This window comes from Lepus europaeus, chromosome 17 (genome assembly GCF_033115175.1).
Source record: "Lepus europaeus isolate LE1 chromosome 17, mLepTim1.pri, whole genome shotgun sequence".
NCBI lineage: Eukaryota > Metazoa > Chordata > Mammalia > Lagomorpha > Leporidae > Lepus > Lepus europaeus.
Window position 1 is genome coordinate 22,716,173 of NC_084843.1, and position 21,739 is coordinate 22,737,911.

General features: G+C 42.0%; 1 protein-coding gene across 4 annotated transcripts in view; it reads left to right on the plus strand.

Annotated features, from left to right (window-relative positions):
* The window catches only part of SORCS1 (sortilin related VPS10 domain containing receptor 1), a 572,961-nt gene that overhangs the window by 373,198 nt on the left and 178,024 nt on the right, over positions 1–21,739 (plus strand). For all 4 annotated transcript variants that reach the window (XM_062214029.1, XM_062214026.1, XM_062214027.1 and 1 more), the window contains exon 5: positions 7,268–7,341. In XM_062214029.1, coding sequence (XP_062070013.1) covers positions 7,268–7,341 — 74 coding nt within the window. The remainder of the gene's footprint in view (positions 1–7,267; positions 7,342–21,739) is intronic.

Sequence of the window (21,739 nt, forward strand, 5' to 3'; positions counted from 1 at the left end):
TGATTTCTAATCTTATGAATATGTAAATAATTTAAATATCTAAGTACAAAACTGGCAATTAGAGTGGAAACCAGGGATCTTGCTAAATGTCAACCCCAATGCTTGTTTATAAAACAAATTCTCAAGCTGAAATGCCATCATATGCAAACAAGAAAGGCCTGCATTCAACTTAGAGACCATGTTTAAATAGCTTGTATCATTATTTTTCAGTTGCTACCTGCAACAATTTGATCTGCCTGTTCCTAACGATTCGAAAGAAATGTGCTTTAAGAATAAAAAGAAATGTACATTTAAAAATAAGTGATTGGGATTAAGTTTTAAATAGGCACAATTATACTATTAGGTGGCTATTTAGGCTTTGAAGTGAGCTATATGTTTGTATGTGTAGCTTTTTAGCCCACTCTTGATCTGTTCTATGCCACCAACACTTGTCTTTTAGAAATTGTAAAGCCAAGATTCTGCCTTATCATTTTCCTATGTAACTCCAGACCTGAATTCACAGGAAGTGTCCACATATCAAACTGGCCCATGGTCAAGTCCTGACCCCTCTTTTCCAGCCAGCTCCAGTTCCATATGTCTAATCCCCCAGCCTCAAAGTACCAAGTCCAATTTTGGGACTTGTGACAGACTTCAGTGACAGCTGAGGAGTGGCCAGTGACAGATTTGATAAATCCCGCCACAGGAGAGATTGATGAAGCCAACAACATGCCATCTTTTCTGCTCACTCTTCATCAGCAAAGCCTGAATGTTCAGCCTTGGTGCTGTTGAGTTTTGACCTTGTTGGTACTTGGATCCAGTCTACTTTAGTTACCCAGAAGTTTTGGTAGGATTGCGATTATACAGCCTGGTCCCACACTCCATTTGTAGTCACAGCTCCTACTTTGCTTTCCTTCATGCATCATAGCTGTACTGAGTCTCTTACTGTTGGCCAGAGAATCACAAAAACACCAGTTTGAGCCTTGCTGCTGTTTAGATGCATTCCCCCAGAATACTTTTTCTCCATGTCTATGTACTAAGAAATTTTAATTGTATTCAAAGGCTCACATTGAAAACCTTTAAAAACTCCCTAAATCTTCCCTCCTACACAGTCTGTGCTAACATGGAACCAAATACTGCGCATTGCTATTCCTTGTCTTTGATATCTGTGACAAGCTAGCTGTTTCTTTGAAAACCTTACATCTGTTGGGACAGGGAAAGGGTGTAGATTCTGGGATGGTCATCATGGTTCCTTCCTTATTTATCCTCTGTACTAAGCAGCCAAGATGAAGATTCTTCAGCTCTTAGTAAAGTTTGTGGGATCTTTTTGGGTATTGCAGAGTTTGGTTTCCCATTAGCCTGAGTTCTGGCCCCCTCCTGTGTGTTGGAACCTAATCGTAAGAACACCTTCTGAAGACCATGTGTTTCTCTGGACTGATTCTCTTTCTTCCTATGGAGGCTGGTAGAGAAAAAGAGCTTAATACTTGGAATGCCTTAGGCCTAGCATTAGGAATTTATTTGAAGTCCTTAAGGTACCATCTCTTTCTTGCTAAAAGAATGCAGGAACAGCAGTGAGAACTGGAGAGCCATGAGGTGGATGAGTGCTTTGTACTGAAGCCATCCCCAGGGCTGTATTAGGATGAGGCAAATAAATAGAACTGGCAGGGTTTTCTGTCAGCCTTTTCAAGAAATGCAATTTGCAGGCCCCCTGCTTCCTAAATGTTAAGGGCAGAGAAGGAAAGAGGAGTGAGCAGGCAACCTTGAAAACAGCTGACAGCAGGAAGTGTTCCACCAACTGGAGACCTCTCAAGGAGCCTTTGTGGAGGATACCCAGGAAATAGCTCCCAACCCCAGGCAGAGAAGTCCTACGGGGAAGTTTTGTGGTGAACAGCATCTGATTCCATCAACCAGAGACTTAAATCATATTATCACAATGCTTAGCTTCTATGGAATTGTTCTCGCTCCAGTTTCTATTGGAATTCATGGCTTCCCATCAATTTCCTAGCTGCAAAAGAAAATTCATAATACTTATGGCTGACAATCTGAAAAGAAAGGATACATTCATCCAAGTTAGGAATACAAAAAAGACTTTTCCGAGATAAGGACAGTTGTGCAGTTTTGCCTTAGCACAAGGAAACTGAATTTCTCATCTACTAGTAGAAAGATAGTATTCTTCTAGGAATTTAATTAACATGTGAACGGTTAGAAGTTTTGTGCAGCAGTTAGGTCACGGCTTGGGTTGTCTGCATGCTGTATTGCAGTTCCATGGTTTTAATCCAAACTCTACTTTCCATTCCAGCTTCCTGATCATGCACACAGGAGGCAACACATAATGATTTAGGTGGTTGGATCCTTGCCAACCATGCAGGAGACCTGGGTTGAGTTCTTGTTCTTGGCTTTGTCCTGATCTATCTTTCATTGTTGAGGGCATTGGGAGAGTGAACCAGTTGACGGGAGATATCTCTCTCTCTCTCTCTGTTTTTCTGTCTCTCTCTCTCTTTCTGATTCTTTGCCTTTCAAATAAAATTAAATAAATAAATATTTTAAAAAGAGATAAGATAAAAAAGACACAGGATTTCTTTTTACCTTCATTCTCTCACCTCACCTTTTTTTAAAATTTATTTTATTTATTTGAAAGTCAGAATTAGAGAGAGAGAGACAGAGACAGACAGAGAGATCTTCCATCTGCTGGTTCCCTCCCCAGATGGCCAAGGCTGGGCCAGACTGAAGCCAGGAGCTTCTTCTGGGTCTTTCATATGGGTGCAGGTACAGGGAGCTGGATTGGAAGTGAGGCACTCAGGACTTGAACTGACACCATTATGGGTTGCTGGTGTCACAGGTGGTGGCTTTATCTGCGATACCACAACTCCAGTTCCTCTCACTGCATCTTAATCTACTCTGCATTAGGAAATCCCATTCCTGAGCAAAGCCAACACATGACATTCTTTCCCACCCCAAGTATTCCTCTCTTACCCCTTGCCTGGTGTCCAGCATCCAACTTGCAGCTTCGCAGTCGTCCTGATGAGGGCGACAGAGATGCTTGACAGTTGGTTAAACACTCAACAACAAAACTAACTCTTGGAATTGCATCCTTCACAATTAAGTGCATTTTTGTCTATACTCTTCTTGGAGCAGACAAAGGCAGATGACAGGAAAAGAAACCTATGTGAGAGACTTGGAAAAACAACCTTTAGAAGAGGAGAGCAGCAGGAAGAAGTATTGAGAGCCCCAGACCAGCACGATGACCAGGAGGAGGATTATGCCCTGAAGCTGCAAATAGATCTTGAACACAGAGGAGTGTTGGGGTTGTGCTCATTAAGTCCTGTTCATGAAGGAAGAGAAGAGGGTTCAGATATTTGAGACAGAAGGAATTTTCCACCTTGCTTTCTTAGTTACCCAGAATCTTTCCTAAAATTTCTGCTCCTTTAATTCTTTTCCCTTATTTTGCAGAATGCAAACAAAACTCTAAGGATCGCATTGGTGGTGTGTGACAGAGGGTTCATCATTCAATACCGCCCTCCGCCATCTAGTGCAAACACGCTTTCTTCTTCTCCCTCATCTTTCTCTCTAGGTTCAGCGTGGCTGGAGAGAGGCTGTTGCTTTCTCGGGTGTGACAGATAGTGATGATAGTTCTTGGTTCTGTGTTCTGATGGTCAAAAGAAACCTTGGAGCTGGAGACAGGCAGGGAGGGAAATAAATCTTCTTTAGGTGCTGCCGACACTATGGAATTTATTAAAGGACATTGGCTCATTGTACACAAAAAGCTGAGATGGAGTCAGTGGGTAAACTGCTTTGATACCATTCCCAACTTTGCTGTCAGGGTCTGTAGGTTTAATTAACACGTTAACTGGAACAGCTTTGAGTTGTTTTCTTCTTTTTTTGGGGTATAACACAAGGCTGGACAATTAAATTCTTGCTGGAGAATGTGTTTGAAGTAGTAGGTGGCATATGTAGAGATGTTTTGTCTAGGAGTGAATATGTATAGCCCTGCTGGCAAACCCTTGGAAATTTCGAATGTAATGACATTTGTGAAGTTTGTTGTTGTTTGTTTGTTTGTTTAGATTTATTTGAAAAGCAGAGTTAGAGAGAGAGAGAGAGAGAGGAAGGGAGAGTCAGAAAGATCTTCCATCCTCTGGTTTACTCCCCAAATGTCTATAACTGCAGGAGCTGAGCCAATCCGAAGCCAGGAACCAGGAACTTCTTCTCCCATATGGGTGTAGGAGCCCAAAGGACTTGGGCCATCTTATAATGCTTTCCCAGGCACATTAGAAGGGAGCTGGATCCGAAGTAGAGCAGCCAGGACTTGAACTGGCACCCATATGGGATGATGGCACTGCAGGCAACTTAACCTACTATGCCACAGTGCCGGCCCCGTGAGGTTGTTTGTTAAGGCACAGGCCTCTAGCTATAGATCAAGAAAAGCAAAAAGCGCTTCTCTGATAAACTGTCTTCATCCTGTCATTGGAGAATCTGAGTTCCTTACTATGTGAATTCATGACGAGGGGATTTGTATGGTATAAAATTAGTACTTGTTTCTTTGGTCATGTACTATGTTCTAGGAACCAATAGATGTAGAAGTATAGAATTCCCAACATCTCAAAACTTTGTACTTTCATAAAACAGACAGAGAGTATTAGGTATTCCAGCATGATATATTTATAAAGGAGTTCCTGCCTTGCATTATTAGAGGACTCCCTCGAAACATTACCAAGAAAATTAAATATAAGCATGTAGCCTGTGATTTGACAACATCTGTTACTGTACTGTGGTTCTTTGGAGATGAGTCTAGTGGGAATTGCAGGAGTAAGGGAACGTTCATAGAGGAAGTAGCCTTTGATCTTTGTCTAAAAAGTAGGTTGGCACTGGAGTAGGCACATCTTGAAGCAACCTCCACCAGAGTAGGTACATCAGTGAAGGCATACCCAAGATAATGCCCCTGGCTGTGAGTGGAAAAGCAAGGAGGCCAGCCCACCAAGACCAAAGGGAACCTTTCCAGAGGTGGAATGGAGCTGAGGAAGAGAGGCTTGTTTTAGTTTGTATGCCCACTGCTCCAGAGGCCTGTAGTTGCTCACAAATAACACAGCAGCCCTTTGAAGAAATAAACAAATGGCAAGGGACACACCTGACTGGGTTGCAGATTCTGAATGCCAGCCTAAGGTTTAAATTTACAACAACAGAGAGAAGCAACAAAACGGAACACAGATACGAGCACCAAAGGATTCCTCACAGAGATGAATTCTCTGTAGGAGCAGCGATGGCAATCCCTTGGTCTGACATGAGCTCTTCGAATTTATGTGTGATTCTTGTGGGGTATATGTGAGTCAGCCTTCATACACAGAATTATCATTATAGTTTCATACTGCCCTCATTCTGTTACATGTGCACTGATCTTTCTATATGAATATGGAGATTTGCATGCATTCATGGATATATGTGCAAAAGCACATGACAGTGGACTGAACTCTGTTCCCTTTAAGCTGATACAAAAAGTACAGTTCTGGGTCCAAAAAGAGATAAGACAGGGAGAAAAAGAATCCAATCCCAGATTGGGGACTTGCTGTTATACAAGATTGTGTGTTAAAATGCAAGGCGTTCAGGAAGTGTTGGGGAACAGTTGCTTGAGTTAAGGAGTGGATTGTGCTATCCCCTGCTGCCTCCCCTTCTCTCCTTGGCACTCTTAAAATATACCCAACGTGAAATGTACCCAGGAAATCTTTCTCCCTCAGGCATGTTGGGCAAAGAAAAAATAATTTAAAAAATTGTAGAAAGAAAAAGCAATTGTTTCTCCTTGGCTGGATGCTCAAATGCTGTGTAGTTGCAGCCAATTGAGCTGTATACTTTGGTTGCTAGATAGTTTAGGTTTTTTTTTTTTCTTTTTTTGGTTTCAGTACATGTTTTAGTAAAATGGACACAATGTCATAGCAAGTTCTCTCAAGCGTCAGTAAACACTCACTTGAGTTGAATTCTTCTGTGGTCATGCCTGGTGCTTCCGCAGCTTTGGTGAGTTATTTGACGCCTCACTGAATGTTGTGGCTGAATATAAAGAGAAAAAGAGTGGTACTCAATGTGACGTGACTCGCCGTGCATTCACTGTGGGAGTTGGCAAATGTGATGGTAGACTATTGAGGGACAGGTGAATGAATTATTGACCAAGCATATAAAATTAAAAGAAATGACTTGATGTTTTTCAAATCAGTAGCCTAATGCCTTTTGGGTATCACAGTGCCTAGAGTTGTACTCTGGACGTCCTCAAAGGACACTCTTGGAGGCAGAAGATGTCATTTAGCAGAGACCTCTAGGGTTGACAAGGAGCAATGAAGAACAGGACAGAAGAGCAAGAAGGCATTTAGGGGATGTAGGGGAAGTGAAGGGTCAATCCCTATCTCATCAACAGTGAGTTTGTGAAGTTGATCTTGGAGAGAAGCAAAAACTGTGTAACTAATGGGTTTGAAATCTTACCAGCTGTGTAAACATTTGATAAATAACCACAATCACTTCCTATATCTCAGCAATGGTGTATGGATTCAGATCGTATATGCAAAACACTTGATTTCTACTAAGAGCTTAGTTGGTGTAGACGGCTGTCTCATAATCTGAAGTTCCTTGGCTTCCTGTTATAAAGAGCAGCCTGGCTCCTTATTGCCTGTGGGATCACTTCCGATCTCCTTTCCTTTCTATTCAAAGCCCTTTCCAAGTTGCCTTCGTATGTGCATCCAAACCTATTTAGCTAAGGCAGGCTTGTTCATAGCCTGGCCCTGCCTATCGCCGCTTGGAACCGGGCTGTTCTGTTTCTGAAGTATGCTACTTTTGTCACTCTGAATGCTGTCATCTGTTCAGGTCCCAGCTGATCCTCCACATCTGTGAAGCTTCCCTGCTTGCCTCCTGAGCCCTCAGCATTCCTTTGCCGGTAGCTGCCCTGTGCTTTTATCATTTGTTTTTCATTGTGCAGGTTATATCCTCTGCTTCTTGTAGATGCAGATTTTGCACCTTACATTTCCCACAGTTCTCCGCAAGTGCTAGGTCAAGTCAGACAGCACAGGGTATGAATTCCAGTTCATTCTGTTGCTGACATGGCATGTGATTTTTCAACAAGTCCTCAACTGTACAATGGGAATATTAGAATCCACCTTGCAGTATTTATGTGAGGAATTAAGACAATGTATATGTGGTTTATTACTGCGAAATGACAGGTGTTCAATAAGTGGTACTACTATTACTGATTTAGAGAAATGATTCTGTGCATTCAATGTACCCTAGAGCCTGGATGCTGAGAAGTTTCTCTTCTTTTCAGTTATACAGCTCTGCTGAATTTGGGAGAAGATGGCAGCTGATCCAGGAAGGGGTTGTACCCAACAGGTTTTACTGGTAAGTCTCACCTTATCTTACAGCACAGAAGATACCACCTAGGAATGAGCACTGGCGTCTCTTTATCCCAGGCTCTCACATCAGGTCTGTTCTTATTGTCACGTGTACACCTCCCCACAAGTCAGGATATGACACTGGAATAGTAATCATTTTAATGGGATGTTAAATGTTGCGCCACAAATTCCTTAACAAATCTAAAGTGGATTATTGAGGTTACTAAACAGTAGAAGTTTTTTAAGTGGTGACTTGTATGTTTTGATGGAACTTTAAGATGGTCATTTTAAAAAAATTAAGTGTTTTTTTTATTACTGAAGGCATCTGATACACATATATTAATTATATATCCAAATAAAGGTTTTTAGCACAGATATGTCAGCCTTGTTTAGTGTAAAAGTAGTTCTTTCCCATCCCGCAATCCTAATTTCAGTTCTAGATATTTTCCGTTCCATATGGAACACAACCAGTATTCCTAATTTTTCACTTATCATACTAGAAATTGTGTGTTTGTGTGTGTGTGTGTGTGTGTGTGTGGTGTCTCACTTTGTTCACACTGCTTTTAACACTGAGTTGCATAAACAATGGACATCTTGGCAATTCGGGAGACTGGGAAGTTCAAGGTGCTAGATTTGGTTATGGTGAGGACCCTTGTCTTGACTTGCAGATGGCCGCTTCTGTCTGTGTCCTCACGTGGTAGGAAAGGAAAGGGCACTTAGTTTTCTTTTCCTATTATACAGATACCAGTACCAGCCTAGGGACTTGGCTGTCATGGCAGCATTTAACCCTAAGTACACCTGAAAGGCCTCACGTACACATAGCTTCACAACACTGGGAGTTAAGGCTTTAACATACGAATCTGGGAGAACACAGGCTTTCAATATATAACATATGTAGATACAGATATTTTCATTTGCATGAATGTTAGTTATACACACTGAAGGCAACTCAATTAATTATGCATATATTGGCATCTTCTAAATGTTCCTGGAAAATAAATATTATGAAAAAACTGCAAATGTCAAAAAACTTTGTACCAAAAAACTGGAGCTGATGTTTGACCTAGTAGTTACTATGCCCATTAAGACATGACATCCAATATGAGAGTGCCTGGATCCAAGTCCAAGCGCCAACTTGTGTCTGGATTCCTGGTAAGGCAAGTCTAAAGAGGCAGCAGGCAATGGTGCAGGTGTTTGTGTGCCTACCACCCATATGGGAGACCTGGATTGAGTTCCCAGCTTCTGGCTTCAGCTTGGCCCAGCCTTGACCCAAACCTGACAATTGCAGGCATTTGGGAAATGAAACAGCAGATGACAGATCTCTCTCTCTTTCTCACTCTCTCTCTCTTTCTGCCTATCTTCTCTCTCTGCCTCTGTCTTTTTCTGTCTCCAAACTAATTAAAATATTTTAAAAATTTTCTAAACCAAGATAAATGTGTTTCAATTCTATTTTCCATAGAATTTTAGAAATACTCTTAAATCATTTTAAGATAACTACATATCACCTTACTCTAAGAACACAGAATGGAGATAAATATTACACTTAAAAACTATCAGAGAAGGATGTACTGTTCTCTGAAGGGAGGAGAGAACTTCCACTTTGCTTATGGCCTTGTCTAAATACTGAAAGAGTTTGTGGATTCAAAAGGCTTCCATGGCCTAGGCAGCTCATGTCAAGAGCCTCGAGTGGTCACTGACGTTATACGTAAGAGTATCAATTGCTAAATTAACAACAGGAGTCACTGTGCACTAACTTCCCATGCAGGACTTCTCTCCTCAGTGAGCTGTGTTATAAGAGTTATCTGTAAAACTTGTTTTCAGACACTTTCTTTGTGTGTGTGTGTGCAAATTGTTGAAATCTTTACTTAGTATAGAGTTGATCTTCTGTGTACAAAGTTAATTGAAAATGAATCTTAATGGAGAATGGGACTTGGGAGGAGGAGAAGGAATAGGAGTATGGGTGGGAGGAGGGGTATGGTGGGAAGAATAACAATATCCCTAAAGTTGTACTTATGAAATTTGTATTCATTAAATAAAATGTTTCTTTGAGAAAAATAAAAAGAACTATTTATGAAGGTACTTTAAACAGTTCGTGAAAAATGGAATTAGAAGATAAATTTATTTTACTGTAAAATTTTTTGAAATCCTTGTATAGTTTTTTGATTATATGCATTTCCATGAACTTTTTGAAGACTCCTCATTTGCTGGGATGTGTCTAAGAGAAATACAGGGGAGAGAGAGAAGGAGGGAGAAGCAGGAGAGAAGAAAGGATAGAGAAAAAAATAGGCAAAGAAAATAATATCCTTTTTTTTAAGCACCTCAGCCCACACTGCTAATTAAACATGAGATGACCTCTGTCCTTGGAAATGGGTGGCTAAAATTGAAAAGAAGGGAAATAATAGAAGTTAACTTTGGTTTCGAGTTTCAAAAGGCTTACATTCTAGCTTTAAATAAGAACAAAGCATGGGGTCAGCATTGTGGCACAGCAGGTTAAGCTGCCACTCTTGGGATGCCAGCATCCCATATGTGAGTGCCAATTTGAGCCCAGCTGCTCTGCATCTGATCCAGCCTTCTGCTAATGCAGCTGGGAAGCAACAGAGGCTGGCACAACTGTTGGAGACGTTCCCATCCGTGAGGGAGACCTGGATGGAATTCTGAGCTCCTGGCTTTGGGCTGGCCACTGCTACTATCACCTGGGGAGTAGACCAGCAGATGGAAGCTAGCTCTCTTCTCTCTCTCTCTCTCTCTCTCTCTCTCTCTTTAGCTCTGCCTTTCATGTTGCTGAAAATACATGAACATTAAAGAAAGAACAAAGTAGGGAACATTCTCATGTTATTTTGGTGTTACTTGTCAATACCTTTTGAATTTGCTTCATAATCTCTAGCAAGACATTGTATTTTCCCTTTCTCTAATTTATCTAAACTGCCTATGGAAAAGATATTTAGACCATTTCCAGATTTTTGCTACAAGGAAGTAGCTGAGACAATGGCTTAAATTTCCCTTATTCAGGTCATTCAGAATGATCAGGACAGTGAACCTCTGGAAGCCAATTAACATCTTGCAACTTGGGTAGTGATCATTCTTTCCCTTTGGCTGCTGTTACGGTGCAGTGGGTTAAGCCACTGCTTGTGATGCCAGCATCCCAAATCAGAGCACTGGTGCAGGTCTCCACTTCTCTGCCTCTGATCCAGCTTCCTTCTAATGTACCTGGGAAGGCAATGGAAGATGACTTAGTTATTTGGGACCCTGCCACCCACATGGGAGATCAGAATGAAGTTCTTGGCTCCTGGCTTCAGTCTTGCTGTTGTGTACGTTTGAGGAGTGAACCAGTGGATGGAAGTTCTCTCTGTTTATCCCACTCTCTCTCTGCTACTCTGCCTTTAAACAAATAAACAAACAAACAAATAAATAAATCTCTTTTTTTTCCAAAGTGTGTTGCCTTTACACCTCCTCATATCACATTGCCTGTTACCAGCCTTTGGACTTAGATGCAGAACAGATCTCCAAGGCACATAATAGCTCCCCACCTCTTACTTTCATATGAACTTCTAAGAGGAATGCATTTTATCTTTCTCATTTTCAAACACTGCCCTAAAACCCCTGTGGGAGTTGAAAGCTAGAGAAGTGTGTTAGAGAAATCTCTGGAAAAGCTGGTGAAAGTGCCTGAAAAAGTTAAAGACAAGCCATTAGCAAACAAACTGGCTCCAAGATAATATATAAAGACTTCTATATGGAATGATACCAATTTCCCGTATCATAATGAGACTTTTTATAACTAAAGAACCTTGCATAGATGCTTATTTACCTCCCTCCTCTTTCTGCTCCTGCTCAGGGAAAGACTTCAGCGTTGCTTTCAGAATCCAAATTAATGTCTCTTATCTCCAGGAATTCACCTCTGGCTCTCCTTCGCCTTTGCTTCTGTGGTCAGCACTCTTCTCCTTACTCATTTTGTCTTTTACTTATGAGACCTATTTGTCTCTGCATGTTTTCTCTACAAATTATCAAGCTAGTTTTGGGAAGAAGATGAACCACTTATTTTTTTCCAGTTCTCTTCTTCATGCTGTAAGTGCATAGAAAGGCTTTGGAATCTCAACAACTGAAGTCCTCGCATATAGACCTCTTACTTTATCATGGAAACGGACCTTGTGTTTTGCCAATGAGAAAGTTATAGGAGGCAAATCATTCCTCACATCCTGCTTCCGAATGACTACAGTTATCTGCCCATGGTACCTAGAACTAGATAGACAGTAGAAGATTGCAATTCAGAGACTGCAGAAGCTTGTTCCTATCAATAGATACAAAGAAAGGCATTGGCTAAAAGGAGGGACAAGGAAAAAGGGTTGAGAAGAGAATATTTCCCTTGAAGAGGAACATGATTCACACTATGTTCCAGGTCACTGGACCTCTTGTTTACACATGGCACTCTTACAAGGTGAATTGACCTCAGCCCTCCTTCAGCCAGTGATAATTACCATCCTTTCTTATCTACTGCTTGAAGAGTGGTGGAAACTTGATTAGCAAAGCCCTTGCTACCCAGTGTCATGAAATTATTGTCTTTATAAGCTTGACACATTGCTATGTATGAGTTCTTTTTTTTTTTTTTTGACAGGCAGAGTGGACAGTGAGAGAGAGACAGAGAGAAAGGTCTTCCTTTTGCCGTTGGTTCACCCTCCAATGGCCGCCGCGGTAGCGCGCTGCGGCCGGCGCACCGCGCTGATCCGATGGCAGGAGCCAGGTGCTTCTCCTGGTCTCCCATGGGGTGCAGGGCCCAAGCACTTGGGCCATCCTCCACTGCACTCCCTGGCCACAGCAGAGAGCTGGCCTGGAAGAGGGGCAACCGGGACAGGATCGGTGCCCCGACCGGGACTAGAACCCGGTGTGCCGGCGCCACAAGGCGGAGGATTAGCCTAGTGAGCCGCGGCGCCGGCCTGCTATGTATGAGTTCTAATTAATCTCTCTGTTAAGTAAAATAAATAAAACTTCCTCTATTTATCTTTGGGAATAAGGGGACACATCTTCCCCATTCAAGCCCTAACTATAAAAAGCACTATTCAAATTCAAGGCATGTATTCCTTATGGAGACCTGAAGTAAGTTTTTCATGGTTATCACTAATAGCTGGGGAATTGATGGGACAGTGAGGTTAAATAATTTTGCCAAGGTTACACAGCTGGAATGTGCCAGAGCCAGGATTCAAATGATGGCTATCTTCAAAGTCTAAGCTTCACTAAATCAATGGAGGCTGTTGCTTCCCTGTATGTTGGCCTTGTTTTCTGGGTTGTGTTGTGAGCCCTAGAAATCCAGCCTGCAAGGCAGATGAAAGGCGAAATTCCAAGGCTCTGTGGCCACTGTGCCTGCCTGCCTGTCTTTATACCTGGGCTTTGCAAAAGGACCCCCCGGGTGCTTCAAGCTTGGTTGTTTTGTACTACTGAAGGGACAAAACTTTGTAGATTGCGTAGTTCCCTTGGTGTTGATGAAAGTCTCTTGATCCCTGCCTATAAAGTGTGTGCTTTCTGACTCTGAGAAGCTTCTTGCAGCTGGCTGCAAAGTTGTTAATCAGAACAATAATTATCAGACTCACTCCTGGAAATACGTTGTCATACATTACATAGGTTCTATGAGGCTAGCTACGATTGTTAAGCATGATTAATTAAAAGAACCCCTCTTTAAACATTTATGCTTGGAGCTTGGCTGTGGGGGTGCGAATGGGACTCAGAGATATTTTTTAGAGTTAAATTCAAGTGTTCAGTGACCGTAGGTAAGAAAGAGGCTTTTCCATGGAGGAAAGGTACAAATTAACTCGTATCTTTTCCTGATCACCTAGCACACTGGAGAATTATCTTTATATTTGGTGGCAATAGTCATACTACCCCTGGAAGCAATCAGTGGCAATTGTAAAATAATTATAGAATATAACTGCTTATTATTTTACACTCAGTTCTGTTAATATTACCGTAACTATCAGAAGTATGTACTTTCCTCCAAGGAGCTCATATTGCTTCCAAAACTGATTTACATCCACAGGATATCATACAAGACACATCTTAGACAGCATTACCATTAATGAACAGATGTCCTTTTTATTTAACAGCAAGAGCAGTCTTGTTCTTTCTGCTTTGGAGAAGCAATACATCCTGGAGATTCAGGGGCTTAGAACTTCTGAGGTCTAAGTTCCACATTTGCCATGCACTGAGTTTGGGATCATGAGGGAAGTTACATAACTTCTGTGGATCTCTGTTTTTTTTCCACTGTAAAATAATTAATACCTACTTTGTTAAATTACATGCTTCTTGTGTATTGGTTACATACCTGGTGCTGGTGCCTAAGACTTTTTTTTTTAAAGATTTTTATTTATTTAATTGACAAGTAGAGTTACAAACAGTGAGAGAAAGAGAAAGAGAGAGAGAGAGAAAGGTCTTCCTTCTGTTGGTTCACTCCCCAAATGGCTGCCATGGCCAGAGCTATGCCGATCCGAAGTCAGGAGCCAGGAGTTCTTCCTGGTCTCCTGCAGGGTCTTAGTCCACCCATACAGGATGGACTGGGTCCGAGGAAAGGTAAGTGCGCCACTCACCCGTTCCCCAGCCTCCCGATCCCGGAGACAGTCAGACACAGCGGGGAGCCAAGTCTAGCAAGAATTCATTTACTTCATGCATAACAGAATCTTTTATAGCACAAAACTGCAGAGTCATTGGGGCAGGGCTAAGGACCAACCAATCACTTAAAAAATCACCTTACAGGGGGATTTCTGTAGGACTAGCCATATGTCTATACACTTGTTACTAGTTTTGTTACCTCTCCTGATGTTGCACAGCCAATTAGTTTTAGTGGTAAACAAGTTTGGATTCCACCCACCTTACTTCCTTTGGGCACCATCTTTGAATTGCTTCGTGTAACTAATTTCCCCACAGTCTCCCATGCGAGTGCAGGGGCCCAAGGAGTTGGGCCATCCTCCACTGCCTTCCCAGGCCACAACAGAGAGCTGGACTGGAAGAGGAGCAACCAGGACCAAAACCCAGCACCCATATGGGATGCCGGCACTGCAGGCAGAGGATTAACCTAGTGCACCACCACCCGCCCCGCCTAAGACTTTTATTGAGTGCTCAATAACTAGCTATAGTGATTATGTTAATAGTGAATGGCTTTGTATCTCTGTTACTTTTGATCTCCTGTGTTGGCTTCATTCCCAGTTGGCTTTCCCTGTTTCGTGGCAATGAGGGGCACTCAGCTTTAAGCTTACGTTCCAGTGGCTTGGACATCCCGTCCAGCTAGTCTTTCTTGTTCCCTGTATTTTTAGGTACTGAATCTGAGTGGCTTGGCTTGGATATATGGCGTGACATATTACCTATGTGGGTCAGACAGATACTGACCCTGGGAACTGAGATAGCGAGTGGGTTTGAGACACAAACTGTGTGGTTCAAGGGTAGAAGAGATGTCATTTCTACAAAGAAAAAGAAACAATTATCCTGTTGTTGTAAGAAGAGAGGATGAATTCTCATAAAACACAGATGGGAGAGCTGAGTTCAGCAAGGTGAAGGACCAGGAGGTGATTTGTATTTGCTGAGTAATTGCGTGGTCTAGGCACAAGATGAATCATAACAAGATTGTGAACTCATAGTTCCTACCCATTTTGATGAAACAGAAAACTGATAGGTTATCCAACATAAAATACAAAATACGTAACAGCCAGGTTTTTTAAAAGTTATTTTTTATTTGAAGCAGAGAGAGAGAGAGAGAGAGAGAGAGCATGAACCAGAGACAGACAGACAGACATAGAGAGCTTCTCTCTACTAGCATGTTCCCCACATGTCTGCAACATCTAGGACCAGGCCAGGACTTGGCCATGCTAAAGCTGGGAGCTGGGAACTCAATCCAGATCACTGTTGTGTGTGGCAGTGACTCAGCCCTTTGAGCCATCACCTACTGCCTCCCATGATCTGAATTGCTAGGAAGCTGGAGTTTGGAGCCAGAACTGGGACTCAAACTCAGGCACTCCAATATTGGACCTGAGTCTCCCTTGGCATCTTAGCCATTAGGCCAAATGATACCCACCCCAACAGCTGGGCTTTGAGCTCAGTTTGTCTCCCTGGCCCTTGCTTGTAGCAGTAAAGATAAACCCAGATCAAGATTTGTATCCCACCTCCATCTCCAATAAAGAACATAAGGTTAAAAAAAAAAAAAAAACTAAATCCTAAAATGATACACTGTTTAGTTTAAAACAGTTCAGTAACTAAAAGCCAAGGTATTGCATTTGACATTGAAGACAAGTGTGGAATTGGAGGGTCAGTGGTACCCAAATGCCTGGAATGACAGCTCCTGTCAAAAGCCGAATTCTGTAGTAGAGGTTGAAGAAGGTGGTTTACTGGAATATTAATCAAATTTACGATAAAGCAGTGGAAAGCAGTTCTCATTATAAACTGTTCCACAAGCTATTAAGTAAAAAAAAAAAAAAAAAAAAGACAAGGCAATCTAGGGAATGTTTCATGTCATTAGAAATTGGTTTCAGACTTAGCTTATTGATTATGTTATTCTGACATGCATGAAGCTGGATGGAACCAAGGAGAGCTGAATGGTGATTATGTATTTTCTATAACTAATTCATACATGGAAAATTTATGAGCCATCTCACAATGTAGTTTTGTTATTTTGGAATGCCAGCTTTCATTCAGTGATGTCCCTCAAGGGGTAGATGACAGCTGTATTATATAGCAGAGTGAAAATTTTTTTTCTAGGGCTGGCATCGTGGTGTATCAGGTTAAACCATCACCTGCAATGCCGGCATCATATAATGGAGCACTGGTTCAAATTGCAGCTGCTCCAATTTCTATCCAACTCCCTACTAGTGTGCCCTGGAAAGCTGTGGAAGATGCTCCAAGTAATTGAGTCCTTACCACCCTCACAGGAGTCCCAGATGGAGTCCCAACTCTTAACTTCAACCCTGACCATTGTGGCCATTTGGGGAGTGAGCCAGTGGATGGACGATCTCTTTCTCTCTCTGTCTCTCCCTCTCCCTGTCACTTTGCCTTTCAAATAAGTGAAATAATTTTTAAGTAAATAATAAAAATAAAAAATACTTTAATTCCATAATCAGTGTATTGAAGCATGAATACACACACTTATTCTTTGCCATAGTTCAATGCCAGTCAATGTGAATGACTTCCCATTCCACATCTTTGGCAACAGTTCATTTGTTAAGCACTTACCTTGTGCAAAACCCTGTGTTAAGTACTCTACGTGTATTATTTTAATAAACCTTGATATCAAGGACGACAAATGGGCCCTTGAGCATCATTGGATTTAAACAATCTTGGATCAAAAGTATCAAAAAATTGTGTCAGTACTGAACGTGCACATATTTTTCCTTGTCATTCCTTCAACAATAAAGCACAACTTCCATTTTTATTGCATTTACAGTCTATTAGATGTTATAAATAACCTAGGTATGATTTCAAGTATTCAGGGAAGATGTATGTAGATTAACTGAAAATACTGTGCTGTTTTAGCTGAGAGACTTTGGAATCTTAGGTTTTCAGTGTAAATGAGGTCTTGGAACCAACTGCCCAGGAATACCAAGGGACAATTGCAGTTTGTTGATCTAGACTTTATCAAGACATGTGATAGATAAATGCAGCCTGTCAAAGGAAAAAAAAAAAAAAAAACATGAAAAGCAGGCACACTGGCTCATGGATCTGGAAAGTCAGAAGGTTTAACGTAACCTAGACTCCACTAGCTCTGGGGGCTTTTAAATGCACCAGATCTTTATATCTCCCCATCATTCATCTCTCCTCTTCTCTGTGTTAGCTTCGCTATCAGGCAGGGTCTCTTTCTGATGGCCTCTAGCTGTTCACATTTTCCTAGATTCAATCCAGGTGAAAAGAAGATGCCTTCTTACTTGTTCCAGCAAAACTCTCAGAATTAATTATGGAGCTTATGTCCAGGGGTAGACATGGACATAATCTACTCTAGTAAACCACAAGGACGGGATGTAAGAAATGGTGATGCTCCAGGAAAGACCGAAGTACTCTCACCAAAGGAAGAGGAAAAGCATTAAGAAGAGGCACTCGATATCAGTGGATGGTTTAACTCCCATTTTCTGATGGGAAATCAATGAAATAAATAAATAAAATCCAAGAAAGGTTTAATCACTTTGCCTAGTTTTATGCATTCTCAGCTGTTGTGATAGAGTTTTTAAAAAGAGCCTGTGCTGCTTATGCACCATCTTATTGTTATTCAGTCTTCAATATACCTTCACAACCACCCTAGGCTCCAGACCAAGAAAATTAGGCTCGGGTTCTTTATTTATATAGAATTCCTGTTTGGGCAGAGATTTCCTGTTGGCTGCATAGCCACTGACCTCAAAGCCAATCATTGCAGTCACATTTTTCTGCAAACCTGCCCTATTTTCCTCTAAGCTCAGATGCTGAGCTTTACATAGAAGATGCGATTACATATAATTTTGCTAAATACCTGTCAATGATCAGAAAACACCCCAGAATATAAATCAAATAGTTTCTTTTTCTGATTATGATGTATATCACTACCATACTACCATTTGTTCTCAAATCTTTGTTGAATGTTGCTGCTGAGCCAGTTGTATGAAGTTTTTCACCTTGATGTCATTTGATGGTTTGCTTTATTTACACCCCATCACCATGGCCCTTCCTCTTCCTTGTTCACATATACCAGCCACTCAACACAACGCCTTGTCTTCTTTTTTCATTTATTTATTTATTTATTTTTTGACAGGCAGAGTTAGACAGTGAGAGAGAGAGACAGAGAGAAAGGTCTTCCTTCCGTTGGTTCACCCCCCAAATGGCCGCTACGGCCGGTGCTTGTGCCAATCCGAAGCCAGGAGCCAGGTGCTTCCTCCTGGTCTCCCATGCGGGTGCAGGGCCCAAGCACTTGGGCCATCCTCCACTGCCTTCCCAGGCCAAGCAGAGAGCTGGACTAGAAGAGGAGCAACCGGGACAGAATCTGGTGCCCCGACCGGGACCAGAACCTGGGGTGCTGGCGCCACAGGCAGAGGATTAGCCTAGTGAGTCGCAGTGCCGACCAGCACCTTGTCTTCTAAGCTCTTCCCTCACCAAAGAGATGTGGCATAAGATGGCTGTAACTCTTTTATTTTCCCCAGAGTTTTAAAAATAGATTTACTTATTTATTTGAAAGGCAGAGTTACAGAAAGACAGAGGCACAAAGAGAGAGGTTTTCAATCTGCTAGTTTACTTCCCAGATGGCTGCAGTGGTCAGAGGTGGTCCAATCTGAAGCCAGGAGCCTGGAGTTTCTTCTGGGTCTCCCATGTGGGTTCAGGGGCCCAAACACTTCAGCCATCCTCTGCTGCTTTCCCAGGTGCATTAGCAGGGATCTGGATCAGAACTGGAGCAGCCAGGACTCGAACTGGCACCTGTTTGGGATCCTGGCAGTGCAGGAGGCACTTTACCCACTATGCCATGGCACCACATTCCCCCCAGCCCCAATATTCAGTAACTAGTGGCTTCCCAAATTCTGTGAATAGAAATGGGGTGATGTCTGATGATGATGATGTTATGGGGGAGGGAGGAAGGGAGGGAGAGAGAGAGAGGCAAGGAAAGGAAGAAACAGAAGTACATCAAAATAGCCAGGTATCTTGGTGATGTATTAGGAAGAGAGTGTTTTGTTTTAATCTGTCAAGATCATCTGCCTTATCCTTTATGCGGAGCTTTGGAGCAGGTCATCATCTGCCGAGAACTTCAAAATGCACTGCCTCACTTTCAAATTAGCATGAAGTAGCAATGGAATGCCCAACCATTTAGAATCAGGCTTTTTTAAAAATAAGATCTGTATTTCTATATCCTTGTATCCCAGCATTAGCCCTTCAGAGTGATATTCTACTCCGCTCTGTTTACTGCTTAAACCTTTGGGTTTCCAGGTCCCGTCAGGTTTGCCTTCCTGCTGTGATGGCTTCTCACTTCTTCCTAGCATTGCAGTGACTCAGCAACCCTTACTACTCAGAGTAATGAACATGTTTCTCCATCTGTCCCTCCATACCGTCACCCTGCCTAAGGAATTGTGTTTTCTTTCTTTTTTTTTTTTATTAAACTTTTATTTAATGAATATAAATTTCCAAAGTACAGCTTATGGGTTACAATGGCTTCCCCCCTCCCATAACTTCCCTCCCGCCCGCAACCCTCCCCTTTCCCGCTCCCTTTCCCCTTCCATTCATGTAAAGATTCATTTTCAATTCTCTTTGTATACAGAAGATCAGTTTAGTGTATATTAGGTAAAGATTTCAACATTTTGCCCATATAGCAACATAAATTGAAAAAAACTACCATTGGATTACTAATTATAGCATTAAATAGCAATTGTGTTTTCTTAATCAATTGTTTCTTTCATTCTTCATTATTTACACTATAAAATGGAAAAGAGTCAGAACCTAACTAGCTTCTTGCCCACCTGGACTTTAGTGTACTTTTCCTGACCTACCACTCTCCCTGATTCCATATGTTAAATTCCAAAACGCCGGGTGAATAGTACTAAGCACCAGTTGGTCTATAGACCTGTCCGTACTTCTGATTTTGATGGTTTCATATGTAATCCTACCTGGAAATAAATGGTCCTTGTTCATTTTAGCAGTGATTATTTTTTAGCACCTAATATGTGCCAGAACATATTTAGTCTTTGAAAACAAAGATGCCACATAAGAATCCTTGGCATTAATGGGATAACAGTGTTGGACCTTATTGGTCTTAGGCCAAAGTTCACATTATGGTGGAGACATAGTTGCTTCTTCCTGCTTTCTTGGGCAAGAGAAATCTCTCCTCTGAATTTAAATTTGTTTATGTCACAAACAATATCTAATGAACCACAGCATGCACTGTGTTACAGGTCTCTGTGTGGGGTCAGAAGGAAGAATATAGGGTTCAGTTCAGTGTATACAAGCTCGAATTGAGTGATGCTAAAATCCTGGTTCACTTGAGCTTTAATATTCTTCTATGGAGTTTTATTTTGAGAATTACAAATGACATTATTGCTATCATTAACACTTAATGTGTTCTCCACATGCAAGTGTATCTTTTTATTTCCTGTTGTTCCTCTCTTACTAGAAGACAAGTTCCAGAATGGCCAAAACTCTTCTGTTTCTCTCTACCTTGTGTATTATAGTGAATGGAGCAGTAAAAAGTTGTACACCTACATGTGCACATGCACACACACAGTACTAAAATTTTTTAAAGTTTACTTATGCACGTATATGCACCCACATAAGCCCATGAACATATGAATTGAAATACATCTTAAATAGACTTAATTTATTAAATTATGAGGCCATAATAGATGATTTCTCCAGGCATCATGAAAAAGCTAGACTTGTAAGACTTTAAAGAATATATGAAGGGAAGAACATTCTAGACCAATAGAAGGCACTTTTCTGTGCATTAGCCTATTTATTAACCCTAGAGCCTCTCCTGAGGAATAACGAGATCCACAGAAGTTCGTGCAGACTGGCTGACTGCACATTAGCTCTCAGAGCAAGAGTCTGCCCAGGCCGGCGCCACGGCTCAATACCTAATCCTCTGCCTTGCGGTGCCGGCACACTGGGTTCTAGTCCCAGTCGGGGCGCTGAATTCTGTCCCGGTTGCTCCTCTTCCAGTCCAGCTTTCTGCTGTGGCCCGGGAAGGCAGTGGAGGAGGGCCCAAGTCCTTGGGCCCTGCACCCCATGGGAGACCAGGAGAAGCACCTGGCTCCTGGCTTTGGATCAGCGCGGTGTGCTGGCCACGGTGGCCATTGGAGGGTGAACCAATGGCAAAGGAAGACCTTTCTCTCTGTCTCTGTCTCTCTCTCTCACTGTCCACTCTGCCTGTCAAAAAAATAGTAATAATAATAAAAAACAGTCTGTCTGGGAGTGCTGAGTGGACAGATTCCCCTACTCATTTTAGAAGATGGGATTCAGGAGAGAACTCAGAATCTCCTTTTTTAAGGAAGTATGTGTTTTATGCTGTCTTTGTTCATCCTCCCTGGCAGTCTTTTCTGGTTCCGAGGTCCCTACCCTCTGTACCGAATGGCACGCAGGCTGGGTCAGGAGCAGGGAGAAGTGGCAGAAACTGATTCCTGAGCTCACATCTCTGGAGCTCAGCGAGGGCACTGCTCGTGCCTGAGCTAGCAGTGCCACAGAGCAGCATGTTCATTACCCTTGCCTGGTATTTCATGTTTGTCTTTTCCTGTTAATGATTCCTTACATGAGTGTCATTTTCCCAGCTTTTACACCATCCTCCACTTCTGAATCTTGTATGTGATTAGCATGTTTTCCCCAGAAATGAAGTTACATGTCTCCTGCTTCAGTGTGAGTGCATCACTTTTTCTGCACCCTCCATTCACTAATGGCCAGCATTGATTCCTGTCCCCTTTATCTGGCTGATCTCCTGTCTCCGTGGA